Below are 18803 nucleotides of genomic sequence, written 5' to 3'. Positions count from 1 at the left end.
TACGTCGGTCGGTCGTCGGCCGGTTTCCGTTTCGTTCGTTCCGCGTCGACGTCGCTAGGACCCGCCCCCCCGACCCCCCCCCGCGAAGAACCCATGGCGGATCTTCCCTCTGTCTCCTTACTCCCACCGGTGCTGAGAGCACCGACACTGTGTGATGCACACAATACTGGACACGATACCAAGTGAAACATTCATACGCTCACCCGCAGAGACGTACGACTGCGGTGGGGACCGAGGTGGCTGGTCCCGGCCAAGCATCTGCTTAGCGCATGAATGAGTCCCGTGGGCGTAGCGCAGACGCGACGAAAATTGCCCTCCCCAATTTGGGAAGGAATGCTGCAGAGGCGCGTGCGACTAGGAGTAGCGCCAACACTGTACAGCACGTGTTCTTCATCCCTGCACCACCTCTTTCTTTCTCTGCTCCATTGCGTGGCGTTTTTCTCTTTACTATGTCGGCATCCACTCACTGATTGATCCCCACACTCGAGCACACCCATGGGGGTAATGGATGCGTGAGCATACGAGGATTCTCCTCCACCAAGTCCGGTTCCCCTTACCTTCTCAGGAGAAGGGCAAAGTCTAAGCAGCGGCACCAACTGTAGTTTTGGCGATCATTTGCGATAGGTGTTTGCCTCTCACGGGTGGTGGGACGGGGGAGGAGTAAAGGACGTTTTCTTTTCCCTTTACTGCAGACACGCTGCAGATCTCCGACTAACAGAGCTCACGTGCGCACGCATACACCCACACCCACACACACGTAAACAGAGACGTGGTGTCTCCCCACAAGGCAGGTAAGCAATCACTGTTCGCCACGCAGTATCTCGATACAATGATCTCTGAGGAGGGATTCCTCACTGCCTTACCCTTTAGCGGTGGAGAACAGCGACTCTCTCAGCACTCGTCCGCTATTCCACTCCGTGGATCGCCGTCTCCTGTGCGCAGTGCGTCGGCGCTGTTCTCATACACGGAAGCGGCGACGCCCACGTGGTACAGCGCGCTAAGTGCCTCTGCCTTATATCCGTCCACTTACCCGTTAGACCTCTATACTTCAAGTGCCGCGTCGGTATCCCACGCTGTACCACCTTCACTATCTTACAACCCCTACAAGTACGGCAGCTGGGCAGATCCAGCACCGCCGCTGGACTCCGCAACAGCAGCGGCACCGTCGACCGAGTCGAGAGTGCATGCGGCTCTTGGAGAGGCGGAGCGGCAGAGGCAAATCCTCCAGCTGGAACGAGAGCTCGCTGAGGAACAGCGGCAGCGGTTGGAGGCTCGCTTATCACTGTCGTCCTCCTCGTCTGCTGCACGGCTCTCTGCGTCGGCGCCGGGGAGTAAGGTCTCTTCGGTGGAGGCTGCGGTTGCTGAACCGCAACGTACTGCGTCAGAGGCGTCGGTTTCGCCGCCACTCGAGGTGACCTACGATGAAATTGGCGGGGAGTTGCGGGGCTTTTCGATGGAGACACCGGCACCGCCAAGCTCTCCGTCACCGCCATCCGCACACGTTCACACCCGCCGCCATGTCCATGGAGCAGGTACCCACGTAGACATCTCGGGTCCTGATGCTGCGAGTAACATGAGGCCACAGGAGCAGCACATGGAGCCTTGTGCGTCTCCATCGCCCTCATTAGCGGCACCGGCCATTACCACCGATGGCTTCGATGGGCTGCCAGGGGTGTCTCTCCAGCCGCAGCCATCCCAGAGCCTGAGCCCTCGCCGTTGTTCTCCGGAGCGGTGCACCCCTACAATGAAAGAAGCGCTGCCGTGTGTGACGGGGGAGCAGAGTACCTCTGCACACATTACGCGCCATGGGGCCTCGTCCCCTTCGCCAAAGCGGGCGCCTATGCCGGCAGAAAAGCGCTGTACACCAGTGCGCCCTGCACCGTCGCCTCCGCCCTCTGAAGGCGATCGATCACATGCATCACTGTGCAACCCACACTCTGCGCATCGAGAGGTGGCTGACATCCACGAGGATGAGGAGCACCAGTACGACGTCTACAGGCAGAAGCTGGCTCGCATACAAGAGGCGCTGCGCCCATCCAGCACCTCTGGCGTGCTATGCCAGACGGCATCCCTCGAAGCTCACCGTGCACATCAGCGACGCTGCCGTCTCACTACCCCGGCCCTGTGGCCGAGTGCACCGCCGCCACCACGACAGGGCCCCTCTCCGTACCTCTTCAAAATATCCGTTGAAACGACACCACCGTTGTCGTTTCCCCCGCATCATGCCACTGGCGAGCTTCCGCTAGTGCGGCGTGCGCCCTCAACAGAATCTTATGCTGACTCAGTCGCTCCGCTTCCGCGCGGACGTCCGCGGCAACTATGCTGGGATCTCGCTCACAGCGGAAACGTTGTCATGTCGAGCGACGGCTATGCCTGCAAAGCGGACGCCACGGACGCGCTCACGCTGATTGAGAGGGAGTACCACGGGCGACTGGAGGACGTGCTGCAGCGTCTGGTTATCCCCTTTTACGCGATGGGCAACCTTGGCGTTACACGCGGCTCTCTGACCTTCGCGTTCCGTTGGGCATCCCCGGCGTTGACGCATCGCGCTTCAGTGCGGCAGCGGCGCGACCGAGGAGGCAGTGGTGGTGTCGCGCATCGGACACCTGCACTAGCGTTTGGATTTGCCACCCGCGCCTTTACAGGCTACGGCACGGAAGCGCCCGCGTTTCTTTACCTGTCCACCGGAGCCATCGCGCAAGGGGTGAGCACCACCACCTCAGCTGGCGCGGAGCGACCCTACGGTGCCCCGTACGAACCAGGGCTGGAGCTGGCGGCACGGCTGGACCTGGAGCGGGGTGAGCTGGAGTTTTACGTCGAGGGCGTCTCCATGGGCGTCGCGTTTCGCTTCTTCCCCGCTCGCCACCCAGCGCCCCTCTTTCCAGTGGTCGTCTTCTCCGCCGACAGGGATGCTGCGGAGCTTCTGTACTCTGCCTGAGCGCGCGCGTAAGCTGCCGCCCCTCGAACGCACCTCCTTTTCGCTTTCTTTTGAAAGGGCAGGGCGGTGGGCGAGCCACACAGGTGGAGCGAAAAAAAAAGCTCATGTGAGTTGCCCCTGTACGGCTATTTTCATGAGGCGATGATGGCTGGCCTTCACTCTCTCTCTGTGTGTCGGCGCTTTCGTCTGTGTATGGCGAAGCGTTGCAGTGATGGTGTTTGTAGTCGAGTAGAGGTGCGTCATGTTAGGCTGAGGCGCCTCTCTTCTGCTGGACCCCTGCCCAGACTGAGCGTTTTGTCGCTGCTGTGAAACGCGCCGCTCTCTCTCCCTCTCTCTGTGCGCTTATGCGTCTGCCATGGCCCTCCCCTGTCTTTCCCACTCGTTCATCTCCCAACACGGCGCTGCGCTTTTTTCTTTGGGTCCGTTGCCCGTCCTGCATCACCGCAATTACATTTTTCCTCCTCCGCCTTCCTCTTTTGGCATGACCGCCAGAGCGGCAGCGTCTTTGCCTACTTCCGGTCTTGCTCGCTAGGCAGTGCGTGAACGCCAGGCAGTGGTGCTAGGGTGCTTATCAGGCAGAGGAAGCAACTACACTCTTCCACTGGCGTGTGGCGCTACAAGACACGGACATACATAGGCCCAGAAGGCAGTACACCCAGAGGCACGTACTGGTAGAGACTCACCTCAGGCTGGAGACTCAATTTTCAGCACCAGCACGCTGAGGCCGGAGAGAGAGCGGGTAGTGGCGTAAAGACAACCCCCCACAGCCCCCCAGATGCAGCCCTCGTCTTCCTCTCGCATTCGTTCACACTCCGCTCTAATGACACTGGCGTACGTACGGTCGGCGTCTCTCTCCTCTCTATTGTTTCGCTCGTTAGTGTAGGCACTCCTCGACCATGTCGGAACTGCACATCATCGCGAGATACAGTGCGGCCGCGACTCAGGCAGCAGCAGCTACTTTTGCAGCTGCGAGATCCTCACTGCTACGCAATGGAGCGCTGTCGAGGGGCGAACCTCTGGCTCAACACACGTGATGCGCAGCGGCAGCGACGGCATTCCGTGGAGTTATTCCATTCATGTGCACTACACCCTCGACAGCGTGCAGGGTTGGCCAAAGATAGCGATTCAGCTATGGCAGCTGGATGACTACGGTTGCCAGGACATTGGTGGCTACGGCACCGCGTACCTGCCCACGCCGAGGTGTGGGTGGATGGGTGGGTGGGTGGACAACAGGAATTGTGTCTGTCAACGTGGAGGCCGAATTTGTGGAGCTCCAGCGCACTCGTGTGCTTTTGGCAGGCGTTTCGCTTGTCCGTCATGCCCGTCCATCCGGTGCTCCGCGACAACTAGCTCATTGCAGACGACGAGCAGCGTTTCAAGCGGCACACAGCGACAAGTGGCACTGTGAAGATGTCCTTCACGGCGATTGGGCGTGGAATGAAGCAAGGAGGTCTCCTCTACGCCTATTCTCGCAAAACGCCAGAACTGCACGGACGCACAGCGCCTTTCCCCATGCGCGCACGTGTGCGTAGGGCGAGACACGCTGCGCTCTTGCTCACTCTCATGCATTGTTGTATGCCTGCAATAGAGCGAGCTATGACGGGGAGAGAAAAGAGGCCCACATCGTTAGATGCGTTACTGAGTCCGTCGCTCACTTACGAGCTCATCGTCATGCGTAGCCATGACCATGCACAAACTCTTTGTCTGTGCGTTGCGTGTATCTGCGTGCGTATGTGTGTGTGTGTGTGTGTGTGCGTGCATGTGCCGCCTCTACAGCCTTTCCCTCCTCGTTCCCTCCCCTTTTCTGCAATTGACGATGACCCGGCATCACCTGTGCCGTGCAGCGCACCCGATAGAGCCTGCACGAAGAGGGGGGCGAAAAACGCTAGCCCACGCTCGCACTGACATTACACAGCAGCGGCACATGCCCGCTCTCCCCTCTTCTCTCCCCCCTCCCCCACAGACAATACACAGCGACACGCACTCGCCAGATCCATCACGCGTGCGCACGCATACCCACGCATGTAGCCACACCCAGTCAAGGTAAGAAGCACACTACTAAGTTGAAGAGGCTTGTCGCACCATGTGGGGTGGGCTGGAGTTTTTTGTTTCCATCGAAGTGCTCGTGTCCTTCTCTATCCCTCCTTCCCTGTGCCGCGATGGCGCGTCATCGGTGACGTCAGCGTCTGGCGATAAGGCGCTGGCGATCAAGCGAGCTGGCAACCCGACGGTGCGGCGGTTGCACTTCACGCGAGAACGGCGACTCACCTCTGTCTTTGCTTTCCCCAATGCGACCTTGTTCTTGCAGGTGCTCTTTTCCTCTGGCAACAAAGTGCACCTCATTACTCCATGGGACAAGGAGGACACGACGACAATTCTGAAGTCCTTTGGCTGGGTGAGCTTCCTCGCCGATGCCAGGCATGTGTCGGTGGTCCCAGGCTCTTCGCAGTTCGGCTTCAGCAGCCTTGGCGTGGACCCTGCAGACTACACCCGTGTCGTCCTCGTCGTCGATGACGCGTCGCGCTGGAGCAGCGCAACGACACTGCAACTCATTGAAGTGCGTCACACGAGTGAGGGACAGGACGTGGCTGATTCTATGGAGCTGTTGTACGCTCTCTCGCGCTGCATTCTCTTCTCTGAGTGGTACCTGCGCTACCCTTCCTCGTGTATTAGCAGCTGCACAGCGCTCAGCAACACCACCGTCTTTGCCTTCTGCCGCTTCTTCCTCAACGGCCCTAGGCCGGATGTGGAGTTGATGCAGCTAATCTGCTACCACGGCGGTCGCATTGTGCGCTCCGCGACAGAGGCTACCCACGTCCTCATTCTCCCATCACCACCGTCCGAACACGGTACGTCTTCAAGCGCGTCTTCCTCTTCAACTGCGTCGTCCTCCACTTCTGCTTCGGTCGACGACAGTGGCAGCGAGGGCGAGAGGTCAGACTCTCTGGTCGATAGCACGGACGCGGACACCAGCGACGAGGAATGCGGAAACGATACGTCTGTGCCACCTCAGAAAAGTGGAGAACGGCCTCTCGGCGATAGCGGTGCGCGTCGTGGATCTCTTGATACACCAGTGTCGGACACAGGCGCTGCGGCTTCTCTGCCTGCGCCGCGACCCTCTGCAGCGTCGCCGCAGCGACCCGTAGCTGGATGCAGCTCCGAGGCTCTTGTTGCTGCAACTCAGTTGTCCTCAGTGGCATCGTTGCCTGCCACAAACGTTCCTTCCCAGACTGTAATGGTGACACCGTCGTGGGTGTATCGGTGTGTTCGAGGGCTGCGGCTGGTCCCCATCGAATGTGAGCAGGCAACTGCTGCGCCGGGCGCTGGCGAAGAGGAGGAGGAGGGACAAGGGAAGCTAGAGGGCGGCAGCAAGACAGAGGTGGTACGGACGACGGGTGCGCTTCTTTGTGCGCTTCTGCCCCCCGCTGATGCTAGGCCGCTGCTTTGGACTACACTTCATTCCATTGCCTCTCAGCATGGCTATGACACAGCTGCGCTTGTGCAGGGCACTGCAGCAGCTGTGCCCCTCAAGACTGTGACGGCTGCATGTGTCTTGGAAGCCTTGACGAGCCGCGTGTACAGCGACGTCGTTGAGGTACGATTGCAGCCACTGCCGGTGGCAGGCAAGTCGACCGATGCGTCCTCGATATCGTCCCGCTCACGTGGCGTGCCTGTCACGCGGCGCACGTTGGATTCGCAGAGACTCTCTACCGGTTCTTCAGAGTTGGGCCGCATCGCACTGCATCGCTTTGAGCGGCGGCGCGACAAGGAGGCCGTCTTTTCGCATTTGCAGCTCGTTGCCTCACAGTTCCTCTACTCCTTCGACTACGTGCAGCGGCAACGGTCGCAGGCGCTGCACTGCTACGCAGGCACTCAGACCAGCGGCATGCGACACGCCTCCATGGGCACTATGACCGAGGCGCAGCCGCCGCCGGCCTCATCACTGTTGGCTGCAGACAAGGAGCTGGTGGAGTCAAAAGAGGCCGCTGCCGTGGTTACGAGCGATACCCGGGTCGAAGAGCGTGAGTCAGCCTCCTTGTCGGCGATGACGGTGGCGGCAAAGGCTGCAGAGTCGTCCACAGGTGACACAGCCGGCGCTGTGGGCGAGGGTGAGTGGCGCCATCATTTGAGGAACGTCGAGGGGAAGCTGCTCATATCGCACATACACGCAAATCAGATGCGTGACGAGGAGGCGGAGAAGCGGTCCAGGGATGGCAGCCGACATACTTACGGCGCCGACGATGCCGAGGACCCCACAAAGTCCGTTCGGGCACTCACGGCGCAGTTAATTGAACACACAGAGAAGACCGAGCTGTCGACCATCATGATAGAGGAGGATTTTACGCTGGCTCCGCCGTGCTCACCGAAGATTGTGACGGAGAGCTCCCGCGACGAAGCACCGCTTGCTCGCCCACCACTGGCACCGTCTCTATTAAAGCCCCCCTCTTTGCTGCCGCTGCCGCCCATGGCGAAGCTGATCAACGACGGACGTGGCAAGGCGGACGCCTCGCTCACAGAATTCACCGCGTGCTTTATCCCGACCTCGGTCCTGACGACGGAGCAGCAGTATGACTTTTACGTCTTCTTGTGCTCGCTCCCACTCTTCGACACAGCGGAGCTCGGCAACAGCGTCGTTCGTGTCGCAGACGGCGTGCGGTGCCAGTTTGCTAACCACAAAGGTGCGAATGATTTTCTGCGCATCGAGTTCATTGAATTTCTTTCTCTGCGCCTTCCCATTTTCCCCGCCACGGAGGACTCGCTGGATGTGGAGGATCTGCAGAAGACGATTATGGATTTCCCTTTTCTTCATCTGCCAACTACGCCGGAGGTATCGCATGAGGAGGCGAAGTCACTATGGACGGCACCTGTGCCGCCTGAGGCTACGGCGTTCGCCTCATCACCGGCAGCGCGTCTGCGAACCTCGTATTCCAGTGATATGAGCAGGTATCCGCGTCGCCGCGAGACACGTTCACCGTCTGCGGGCTCGAGGTCGCCAGCAAATCGTGGAAGCGACTCCTCCCGTGCATCTCACGCGAGGCCGCATATTCCCCAGAGCGATCCTCGCACCGACAGTCGGTGGAAGCGTGATCGCGACGACGGCAACGAAAAGGAACCACCGCTGCCCGCCGATCATTACCGCCAGTGCGACCGGAACCGCGGTGACGTTCACCACGGGTCTTCCTCGCGCTGTGCAGAGTCCTCGTCCTCTTCTCACCGCCACCATCGCTGCGACGACCACGGTGACCGCCATCTTTCTTCACGAGACGACCCGGATCGCAACTTGCGTAGCAGCGAGCGTCATCGATTGCACAGTCGACGCGAGCGGCGGTAGTTTTGCCGTCATGGAAGGGTGGCAAGCTGCACAACGGAACTGTGATGTGTTCTACGTGTACACGGTGAAGCGACCGCACTCGACGACCGACTGGCTGTCGCCTTATCGAGAGACTCAGAGACACGCACCCACGACGGCGCAGAGTGCCACGTCCACAGCGTCGGCGTGGCGAGACGCCCACACCCACACGAGATGACGAACGGCACCCTCTGCCCCCCCGTTTTTTTTCTCTTTTGGGATGAGTGTCGTCAGTGCAGCGACGCGTGGTACCGTGCGTTCAGCTATGATGTGCGTAATCTCCTTCACCTGGGGAACAGAGAGCCCCGTACTATTCACCGCGTAATCTCTCTCATGCATGTGTGCGTGTGTGTGTATGTGGGTACACACGCTGTGGAATCATTGTCACTGTCTCTCGCCGGCACACACATACCCAAAGGTGGGGAGTGCTGGCGATGGCCACCTCCCTCTCTTTCTCGCTCTCTTCTCACTCTCTCATACGGTGCGAAGCTGATGACCGAACAGACTCCACATGGTGATGCACCACTGGTCTTCTACTACGCTGCTGCTTTTCCATCCATCTCTACCTACACTTGGACGCATACCTGCTGTTTTTCCTCTTCTCTGCGCTTCCACTTTGATCGCACGAGTGTCGATCAGCGCATCGTCGCTACTTTAGCGAGAACACCGCGAAGGAGAGCAAACGAGAAACGTCATGTCTGCCGCAAAGGCAAAGGACACGGAGGCGGTGCCAGCGGTACACGAGGAGGACACACCCACGACTGCGAGGATAGCAGCGAAGGAGGCGTCTGGAAAGGCCCTGCCGCCATTGAATCTCACACCGGCTGAGAGGCGCGGTCTGCTGATAGTAGTGGGTGTGGCACTGCTCCAAGAGGTGCACTCCAGTGTATTCCGTTGGGCTCTGGTGGGTGCCGCGTCTGCTGCAATGGTGTACAAGAGTTTTACCCGTCCTCACCAGAGTTCGTAGTGTACGAGTTCGATGCCCGCTATAGGCGTGACATATGTTCACGTTCTGTGGTGTTTGTCTTTGCCTCTGTGTGTACGTGCGTGTACGCCGTGGTATTGATGATATATAGCCTCATTTCCCCTCCAGCCGAAGGTTCAGAATGGAGATTGGCCCGCTTGATCAGCTGACATGGGATGCCTGGAGACGTTACGGGGTGGTGCTGTCGCCGCAGTGGGGGACTCAGTGATCCAATCAGCTAGGCGCCGACCCACACACGCACATCCCTGTCTGCACACACCGGCACATGCTCACATCGAAGTGACACAGGAAGCGCCGGAATATAATTACCCTATCCGCGCTTGTTTTTCTTTTCTTGCCATGGATGTCTGTTTCCGCTGGACTCAGCGGATCGGTGAGGGACGAGGCTGCCGTTTGGTGAGAGAGTTAGCAGCATCTCACGCCACTCGTCTCTCTCTCTCCGTAGCCAAGAATCTCCACGACATTCGCCCTCTGCGCGTGCGTCTTGCTGCTTTTATTTCTCTGTGCGCTGAGTTGTGCCACCCCTGATCATGCACCTCCTTTTCCTTTTCTCACTGCTCTTCGTTTTGCCGGACTTTTGGTCAGTCCTCGCGGCTGCTTTAAACCGATGAGCACCAACTGCTGAGCCCGCCTTGCTAAGCCAAACCATAGCACGCACATACCCACACGCACAGCATCCTGGTGGAAAAGGTATGGGTGAGGAAAAGTCTACTGGGCTGGTTTGCTCTGCCTCGACTCGTCGATCTCCTGTCGTTAACCCTTTTCCCAGTTCGACAAGGATGCGCGAATGAAGACGATTGCGCTTCTCTCTGGTGGCAAGGACAGCATTCTTGCGATGCTGATGGCGTACCGCTACGGCCACGAAGCGGCCGTTGTTGTGAACATGGTGCCCGTGTTGGAGAGCGAGGGAGCATCCCGAGGGGCGGCTGAGAATGGTGTGCACGGGCACGACATCGACTCATATATGTACCAAACAGTGGGCTTTGAAGCTGTGGAGGCGATTGCCGCCTGTCTTGGGATTCCGCTTCGCCGAGGGTATGTGAAGCGCGGCCGTGCCAAGGACCAGTCGCTGCTGTACTCGGAGAAGCCGTCCGAAGAGGATGAAGTGGAATCGTTGTACAGACTCATCAAGATGGTGAGGGAGGAGTTCCCAGTCGTGCAGGGGCTCACTAGTGGTGCTATTCTCTCCAACTATCAGCGCAATCGTGTGGAGTTCATTTGCGACCGCCTCGGATTAGAATCCCTCGCGTATCTGTGGATGCGCCAGCCCGGTGAAATACTAGACATGGCCCACGCATTGCATGTGCAGGCCATCCTGGTGAAGACGGCGTCCATTGGCTTGATGCCGCGCCAGCTCATTGGCAAGACGCTTGAGGAGGCTCGCCCTACGCTGGAGAAGATGGCGGAGCTCTATCAGTCTCACCTCGCTGGTGAAGGCGGTGAGTACGAGACAACCGTGTTGAACTGCCCTCTCTTTTACAAGGAGCAGGTGGCAGTGACATCACTCAAGGTGGTGATGCAGGACACCAACGACATTTCCCCATCGGGTCACGGGGTGCTCACTGTCGCACGGGTGCCGAAGTCAGCTGAGGAGCAGGCACAGTCTGTAGAGACTCTGGCGCATCTACGGGCCGGCTACTTTGCATTTCCCTCAGATGTGATGCCGCTGCTGCGTAGTCTTTCCGCCTCTCCACGTGCGCTGAACGCGACAGCATCCATGTGCAGCTCTGGAGAGATCACCGCCGCGACACTACCGGCCACCATCCGCAGCGCGTTGTTCCTGGGCACTGGTATTGCCGCTGCGAGGGACGGTATTGCGCATCACACACACGCAGCCCCTCACGAAGCTGGCGTGTCGGCTGCGGAGGCCCTGGAAGCGTGCCTTACGGCGCTTGAGACGTGGGCAGCGGAGCGCGGACACACTCCCTTCTACTATCATTTCTCGCTTCCTGAGTCCTCCTGGGAGGTGCTGTGTCGTGCTGCGTACGCCGCTAAGGTGTCCCATGTGTGTCCACCTGGACTGCTTGTCACAGTACGTTCCACATACTCCCGAGCCACTGCCGTACTTGAAGCGGAAGTGCTCGCAGCGCCAACGGAAACGATCCAGCAGCATGTTTTACACGCGCAGAGCCGCAGCTGCTGGGCACTTGGCGAGCCGGGGCCGCACTCGCAGGCTCGTCGGGTGTGTCTCGCCACCGGGGCCTCGCGGTTGTTCGTGAGCGCCACGCCTGGGCGTATTGCAGCGACGAGGGAGGTGGCTACCGTTGCTGATCTTCCCGCTGCCTGCCATCAACACGTTGCAGCCTTCGTGTCGACGCAGCACGTGGAGGACAGGACAGCACTACCCGACACAGTTGCGCAATTCCTCGTTGCCATGGCACACTGCGAGCGGTACCTCTCTCTCTTCGGGAGCATGTTCGGTGACGTTTGCCGTGCCACCATTATCGTTACTGAGGACGTGCCCGTGGCGCTGTTGCCAGCACTCTGGCAGTGGTCGACACAGCATACAGGCACGCTACCGTTTGAGCGTGTTGTGCAGGTGGTGGTGGTCGGCGGCTTGAGCGGCACAGAAAAGATTCGCGTGTCGATGGAGTGTGTAGAGGTGAGGGAGGCAGTGGAGGAGAGCCCCTAGTCGCCTCTACCTGAAGACTGTGCTTCGGGCCACCCCTCTTGCGAGTTGTTGACTTCCGCGTTGTCTCCCCCTTTTTGCGGCCAAATCAGCGCAGCCCCGCATCACCTACGAGCACTGCACAAATCACAGCTTACCGCGGCAACACATGAGCCTAAGCGTACGTGGTCGTGCATGTATGCTTGCGTACACCTCTCCCTCGTCTTCTGCCCGCCCCCCCCCCCTCTGTTGTCCCCAGGTGTCGTGTGGTTGTATCTCTTTCCCTGTGTCAGGGTGTGTTTATCCGGCCAATTTGTGGCCTCGGACTCGCGAAATGGGAGGTGTGCTGTGGGGAAGGGTGAAGCCACACACACACACACACACACACGCACCCATTCTGTAAGAAAGGGCGCCTGCCATGGTTGAGGTGTCCGGGCTGTAGCGTCTCTCCCCCTTCTCTCCTTAATGTTTATACCGCTTAGCTACATGCGCACCGCTTCTGCACGCGTGCATGCGCTGGTTTACTTCTCCTCCTCCCCTCCCTCTTCGCTCTCATGTCCACAGTCAGCGGCGAAAGGGAGTGGGGTATGCGATTTTCCCTCGTGTGGCTGTGTGGCGTCTAGTGTGCCTCCTGCACGCGAGGAATCGCAGAGTGAAAGTCAAAGAGGTGGGCTGCCTCTGCACGTTCAGTGTAACGAGAACGGCTCGTCCTCCGGTACACAACACATACAAACAGGCAGCGGACAGGAGAACGCAGCAGCGTTTCCTCTGCAATTGGTGCTACACAGGGTCAGCTGCTACGAGTAGCCATCGCGCGACTCTTGCGAAGAGAGCAAGAGAGAGAACGTGAAGGATGACACGACCCGTCGCGCACCGTCTCGTTTTGGTGTGACTCCCGTACGAGCCGTTCCGGAGGTTTTCTTTTACTGCGCGCGGTGGGGGGGGGGGCGGGGGTGTCTTTCTGCGTTGAGCTGCACCAGCAGCAGTAGCGCGCACCGTCCACCTCATGCTGCGCACCTCTGATGGCGAACAGCGAGGCACGTGAATCGTTGTGCCTCTACGCTTCTCATGTCGGTTTCTCTTTGCTCACTGTGCCTGCTCCTTTGTTCTTCGATGCTCTGTGGGTATTGGTGCCCTTGCTTTCGCCTCTCCCTCGTGAATCTCACGGTGTCGCATCGCGGGGGTTTCCGTGGCTTTTTTCCCCGTTCTACATCCCTGTCCTCACCACCGCCACCACGCCCCCCCTGAAGCTCTATGTGTGACGTGCACGGTCACAACAACGCACAGCAACACACACACGCACACACACACACACACACACCGCGCGAGTGCTGTTGGTTTTCCCTCCTCCCCACGCCACCGCCTTTTCCGCTGCGACCGCCTGTTTCATCCCCTCGATTCTGCGTTGTTCCTCCCTTTGTGCATTTTTATGGTGGTGTCTGTCATCACGTCGCCACTAACACGCACTCACACACACGCCCACGCCCCCTCTTCCTCTTTTCTTTCATATTTTTCGTTAGTAAGGCACCTTCGTTTGGCGGTGGTGTGTGTGTGTGTGTGTGCCTCTCTCTCTCTCCAGCACTGGCACCCCCTCTCCCCTCTCTCCTTGTCCGCCCCGCTCTCGTCTACCACACACACCAGCCTTCGGGGGTTGTCTTTAATCCTTCTGTTTTTTTTTTTCATTTCTGCAGCGATGTCCATCGATGCCGGATTGACGAGTGCCTCGGCGCCCACGTCGTTTGTATACGTCAATGGCGACCGGCTGTCGTTGATGGAGGACTACCGCCTCCCACTGTATCAGTACTTTCCTGAGGGTACCAAGCTCTTCGACCCGACGCATGTGCCACCGCGCGAGGTGCCGCTCTCCACCTCGGTTGATGAGACGGGTGTTACACTACCGAAGCTGCTTCCGAACGCGCAGTACCACGCCTTCTTCAAAGACCCCCGCACCGGGTCCCTCTACGCGACCGCCACCAAATACGTCTGCCTCTACGTCTCTCGCCTGCCCTTCAATACGACACCCGAAATGTTGGGTCGCTACTTCGAAGCGTTTGACATGGTGAAAGAGGCGGATGTGTTCCCGGGCCAGAACGTGCACTGCAATGGTCGTGGCTGGGTCATCCTGCAGGACCCCAGTAAGCTCCTCATCATTCCACGTGTCCTTCAGTTCTATGGAAAGCAGTTAATCTACACTGAACTGAGCGACCGTGAGCCTGCGAGAGAGAATCTATACCACTTGTTTTCGGAGCCGGTGCTGCCGCCGCCGCCGCCGCCGCCGCGCGCCCACACCATTCCGCACCGCATCGACGCTCCTTCACCCCCGCCCCCACCGATGCCGCCGCAGCACAACCCCAACGTGCCAGCGCCGCGCAGCAGCGTCATGATGGAGCGTCGTCCTCAGCCCGCAGCTCTAACCCCGATCGGTGGCGGGATCGAGTACGACAGTCCAGTCCTTCCTGCCCCGCGCAGTCAGCAGCGCTTGCAGGCGTCCACCGCGCCCTCTGCGGCCACCACATTAGCACCCACCGGATCCTCGTCCAGTTCCCTTGCAGCGACAGCAGCAGCAGCAGCAGCCCCGTTGCACGGCAACGGGGCTGCCAAGGCGCAACTTCCAGCAACCTTCATCACGTACATCACGGAGAAGGACGCTGAGGACGCCGTGCGAGACGAGTACTTCTGGCCTCACTCCCTCTTTGCTGACGAGGTGCAGGCCTGCCTGGACGCTCGCGGCGCGGCCATTGTTGTCTTCCTCTTCTCCAGTCCTCCCACCGTCTTTGGGTATGCGCGAGTGCTGCCAAAGGGAGTACTCGGGCGCCGCGAGGCGAAGGCGTGTCCGATCGAGTGGATACAGCATCACTGCGCCATCCCCGAGACGAGCATACGATTAATGGACGGGATATTGCTCTTTAAGCAGCGCGACGGTTCACAGCTGAAACCAGAGGCAGGGGCGCAGCTCTGCGATCTTATCCAGAGCTATACCGGCAAGGCAGAGCAGCACTTTTCTCCGTTGCCCACAGGACCAAGTATTCCACTGCCACGTGGGCGTGGTGGGGTTGTGCGCGGCGGGCGTAGCGTCGCTAGGCCGCTACCACCGCCACCGATCGGCCGTGGCCGAGGCGCCGGTGGCGTGGTAACCCTGTCGGGTTTCATCAGTGAGAGCGGCCTTGCCATCCCAGTACCTGCCAGTCGACGTAATCAGGCAAACAACAGCAGCAGCACCGCAAATGGCGCCACCAGTCAGCCAGGCGGAAACGGCAGCTCCAACTCCCGCGAGCTATCTCCGACATTGCTCTCCGTCAAGTTGCCAGCCCCCGCATCTACACGAGCAGCCGCGGTGGCCACCGCTGCAGGCGCAACTACGTCTAACAGAAACTGCATTGGAGGCAGCAGTAATGGGAATGGCTCCCTCCACGACAGCACCTCCTCCCCGACCGTCCCCCCGGCGCCTCGCTCCAAGAAATCGTGTGCTTGTTGAAGAGGACTGGAGAGCTGGTTAGTGGAGTGGGCCAGCTGAGAGTCAAGGTGAAGCGCCGAGCTCGCGACAGGGGCAGAAGGTGGCAGTACGTCCTTTCTCGGTCCTTTCCATGCCCGTTTTCCTCCCACGTCATACCTCTATGCAAAGTGTGAGGCTACGCTTATACGTTCTTCAGGTGGTATGGTCGAGCGTTGTTGTGTGCCGTGTCATCGAGTCTCGCATTCAAACGCTGCTCACACACGTAAAAGTGCCCTCACTGCTTTGAGGGGCAAAAGGCGCTCGCCATGCTCTCTCCCTCCTTCTCACTCTCATATTTGCTTCCCCTCTTTTCCTGTATAGCACACCGCCCCAGCTCCCCTTCCCTTCCCTTCCCTTCCTTCCTCCACTGTTCAGCGTATCGCCGCCATTAATCATCACAGTACTTCCTTCGCACACACACGTGTGTGTGTGTCTCTCTCTCTCTCATTTCATTTTATTTCTGCACTTTAATTCCATGTCTTGTGTGCGTGCTGCGTTGTGAGGGTGTACGTCCTGAGCGTCTTCGTTTCCCTTCTCCTCTCTCTTCCTGTGTGTTGGTGGGTCTTCTGCTTCCTGCTCATTCTCACTGCACTTGTGTCTATCCCTTTCCTCTTCTTCTTACGTCCATTCCTCATCATAGACACTCCACAGCGTACCAACGCACACCGAAGCCTCCTCTAGACGGACGTTCGTGTGTAGTGGTGTCTCTCTCCGTATGTTTGTGAGTGTAGAGGTGGTAAAGGGGGTAACTGCACACCACACCTATGCAAGTCGTCGCTCCTACAGCAGAGCACGTCTACACTCGCTCACGAACACGTCAACCGCTCTCCCTCGTCGCTCTCTTTGTTCGCTTATGCTCTCCCTTTCTCTGTTTGCTAAAGTGATGATCGATAAGACCGCACACCAACGAACTGAACGCCACTCACGTCAAATGTCTGCCACCCTGCAATGCCGGCAGGGACAGTAGTCGCGGTAACGACTATGGCGAGAAATGACTGGGGTGTGTGCCCATCTTACGGACTCTCTCTCTCTCTCGCTCGCTCGCTCGCTCAATCTTTTGGTGTCGCTGGGCGCTGGCTGACTGCTCTTTGGCTGTCATTTTCGTTCTTCCTTCTCCATGCGCAGGCCTACTGCTTCGAGCGTCATTCGTCCCCACTACCACGAAGAGTTCTTTGCCTCTGTTCGTCTTCACGGTATAGTGATGTCTCTCTCTCTCTCTGTTCTCCTCACTGTACTTCGACATCACCCGCCCTCGTGTTTGCATCCCTTCATGTTGGTGGTTCCTCCTCCTCCCGCTTATACTATCCGCCTCAGCGCGTTTGATTACATGCCAGCACCGATTTTGTGTGGGGAAGCCCAGAGCCCAGAGCCTCCCTCCGTGTACACTACAGCTGCGGCCTCCTGGTGCTGGCAGGCAGCTCTGGTCTCGCGCCGTGCCGAAGAGCCGTGCGAGCGCGGCGGCGCTTGTGCGGACCGTTCCCCACGAATGCACTTTCACGCACTGCTTTGGCCCTCCCCTCTCTGAGAGCGTCAAGCGATGAGCTCGTTGCGCGCCGGCACATTTTTGTCCGCGCCCCCCCCCCCTCTCCCCTCCCTGCTGGACACACGCAGGCCTGTCAAAGGCGTGCAAATTCAGGAGACGCTGGAGTGTGCCCCTGCTGCGGCCGACTCATGCCAGTATCCCACCTGTGGCGGGACAGGCAGGCAAGCCATCCGGACACGCCTGCGGCGACAGCGATGGTGAGGGCAGATGAGGACAGCGAGCCTACTAGAGAGTAGCGTTGTGTTGGACCAGGTTCCAGGATGCAGAATGTGCGAGCGGTGTGCGCACGCGCTGCGAAGCACACCTGACGTGGTGTATCGCATCCGAGCAAGGCATCTGGAGACCGGAAGGGCATAGGCGGTGCGCGACAACGGCGCACAGAGAGCCCCACCGTGCGCCTGCGCGTGACAGACGCGGCGTCTCCTACGTCGGACCGTGTCGACTGCCGAGGCGCACGGTGCCGCAAGCATGGCGAGAGGCCCACTGCGTCACGCCATCGAGTCCACCAGGCTCCCACGTGAAGCGTCACCACGCCGTGCTATGGGAATGCTGTGGCTTGCAGCGACGGAGAGGGGAGCATGCCATGCAGGCGGGATGCTGGGCCTCTCAGGGGGCCCTGGTCTGCAGCTGGCCAACTTCGTCCTTGGGCCCATCCGGCAAGCGCCTGGACCACCCCCTGCGAACCGCACGACAGAAGCCACGGCCTCCGCTCCCTGAGCAGGCGCTTGGACACGACCACGCCCAGGTCTGCGTGGCGCCGGTCGCGCAGCACGCATCTGAAGAAGGGGCAATGCGAGGCGGTGAGGCGCGCCGCCCGATTCTACGGCAGGACGGCTCGTCCGAGACGACGCGGGCTCGGCCGTTGTGCAAGAGGGGGCGTGGGATGGAACTGGGGCTCTTTGCGTCTCATGTTTGGCGTGTTCGTCCTCGAGGGATACGCGGGACGCAGGAGAGTACCCCCCCTCTCCCCCCTTTATTCGCTTCTGTTTCCTCTCCGTTTTGTCTTATTTCCCCACTGAGCGCCACCCCTCCTGTGGTGTGAGAGACTGCGCGCAGTGGCGGGGCCCTATTAGTGTGTAAGCAGGGGAATGCGGTGTGAGCATAGCGGCGGAGGTCCTTCGCACTGCAGAGTTGGCGATGAGGACTGCAGGGACATACACCTATGGTAATGAGGAAGACAGCATCATTGGAGGATGGGGGGGGGGCGGCCGCGAGCATGCAGACAATGATGGGGTATGCTGTTTGTCTCTTTCCGTAGGAAACTATCGCTGGCCAGCCGTAGATCGCAGGGAAGGTGAGGCAGGCCCAGCACAGGAGGCGTAGCGGCTGCGCCCAGGCAGAGAAGTTCTAGTCGAAAAGGTCAGAAGAAGAGATGGGTGGAGGAGACAAGAAGAAATGCAATGTTCGCAATAGGGGAAGTGGGGGGGCATCACACCAGGGGAGGACAGGGCTAACGCCGAGAGACGTGGGTCAGGAGCTGTAGATGGAGCCGCTGTCGGCAGCTGCTGATCTTAGCTATCAAAGGGGGCTGTTTGAATCGCTTCAGTATCTCCCTCACTGCAAGTGTGCTGTGCGTTCCTCTCTCCCACTGTGCGTGTGTATGTGTCTATGTATAGGGGCTACGTGTGCAAGCTGTGCTGCTACGTGGATCTCTTTTATGCGTAGTTGTCCTGCCTGCGTGTGTGTCTCCTCTACATAACTGCTACGCGGCCCTGTGCCTTGATGCAAACGCCTCTTCCCTCTCCATCTCGCTTAACCCCGAAGGCCGTTTCGCACGAGACGGCATGCACGTGCTCATAGACACATAAAGACACACAAATCCACACACACACACACACACACCCACACACACACACACACACACACACACACACACACATAGACCA

At 59.3% G+C, this 18803-nt stretch overlaps 6 protein-coding genes across 6 annotated transcripts, besides 1 other annotated feature; all 6 read left to right on the top strand.

Annotated features, from left to right (window-relative positions):
* Window positions 1-829: 829 nt before the first annotated feature.
* On the top strand, window positions 830-2938 carry LPMP_250350 (hypothetical protein; the record flags this gene model as incomplete). Its single annotated transcript, XM_010701305.1, has 1 exon — window positions 830-2938. One exon carries the CDS (start codon window positions 830-832, stop codon window positions 2936-2938), a length of 2109 nt encoding a protein of 702 aa, XP_010699607.1.
* Window positions 2939-3971: 1033 nt separating this feature from the next.
* On the top strand, window positions 3972-4346 carry LPMP_250340 (hypothetical protein; the record flags this gene model as incomplete). The annotated part of the gene is made up of 1 exon (XM_010701304.1): window positions 3972-4346. One exon carries the CDS (start codon window positions 3972-3974, stop codon window positions 4344-4346), a length of 375 nt encoding a protein of 124 aa, XP_010699606.1.
* Window positions 4347-5021: 675 nt separating this feature from the next.
* Window positions 5022-8270, top strand: LPMP_250330 (hypothetical protein; the record flags this gene model as incomplete). The annotated part of the gene is made up of 1 exon (XM_010701303.1): window positions 5022-8270. The coding sequence occupies one exon, from the start codon at window positions 5022-5024 to the stop codon at window positions 8268-8270; it is 3249 nt and encodes a 1082-aa protein (XP_010699605.1).
* Window positions 8271-8982: 712 nt separating this feature from the next.
* On the top strand, window positions 8983-9255 carry LPMP_250320 (hypothetical protein; the record flags this gene model as incomplete). The annotated part of the gene is made up of 1 exon (XM_010701302.1): window positions 8983-9255. The coding sequence occupies one exon, from the start codon at window positions 8983-8985 to the stop codon at window positions 9253-9255; it is 273 nt and encodes a 90-aa protein (XP_010699604.1).
* An 805-nt stretch (window positions 9256-10060) lies between these two features.
* Window positions 10061-11905, top strand: LPMP_250310 (hypothetical protein; the record flags this gene model as incomplete). Its single annotated transcript, XM_010701301.1, has 1 exon — window positions 10061-11905. The coding sequence occupies one exon, from the start codon at window positions 10061-10063 to the stop codon at window positions 11903-11905; it is 1845 nt and encodes a 614-aa protein (XP_010699603.1).
* Window positions 11906-13574: 1669 nt separating this feature from the next.
* LPMP_250300 (hypothetical protein) lies at window positions 13575-15356 on the top strand (the record flags this gene model as incomplete). The annotated part of the gene is made up of 1 exon (XM_010701300.1): window positions 13575-15356. One exon carries the CDS (start codon window positions 13575-13577, stop codon window positions 15354-15356), a length of 1782 nt encoding a protein of 593 aa, XP_010699602.1.
* A 1365-nt stretch (window positions 15357-16721) lies between these two features.
* Window positions 16722-17800: a repeat region.
* The last annotated feature ends 1003 nt before the right edge of the window (window positions 17801-18803 follow it).

The sequence above is a fragment of the Leishmania panamensis genome (genome assembly GCF_000755165.1).
Source record: "Leishmania panamensis strain MHOM/PA/94/PSC-1 chromosome 25 sequence".
Lineage (NCBI taxonomy): Eukaryota > Euglenozoa > Kinetoplastea > Trypanosomatida > Trypanosomatidae > Leishmania > Leishmania panamensis.
Note: the sequence above shows the minus strand (reverse complement) of the source record. Positions and strands in the feature narration are given on the sequence as shown.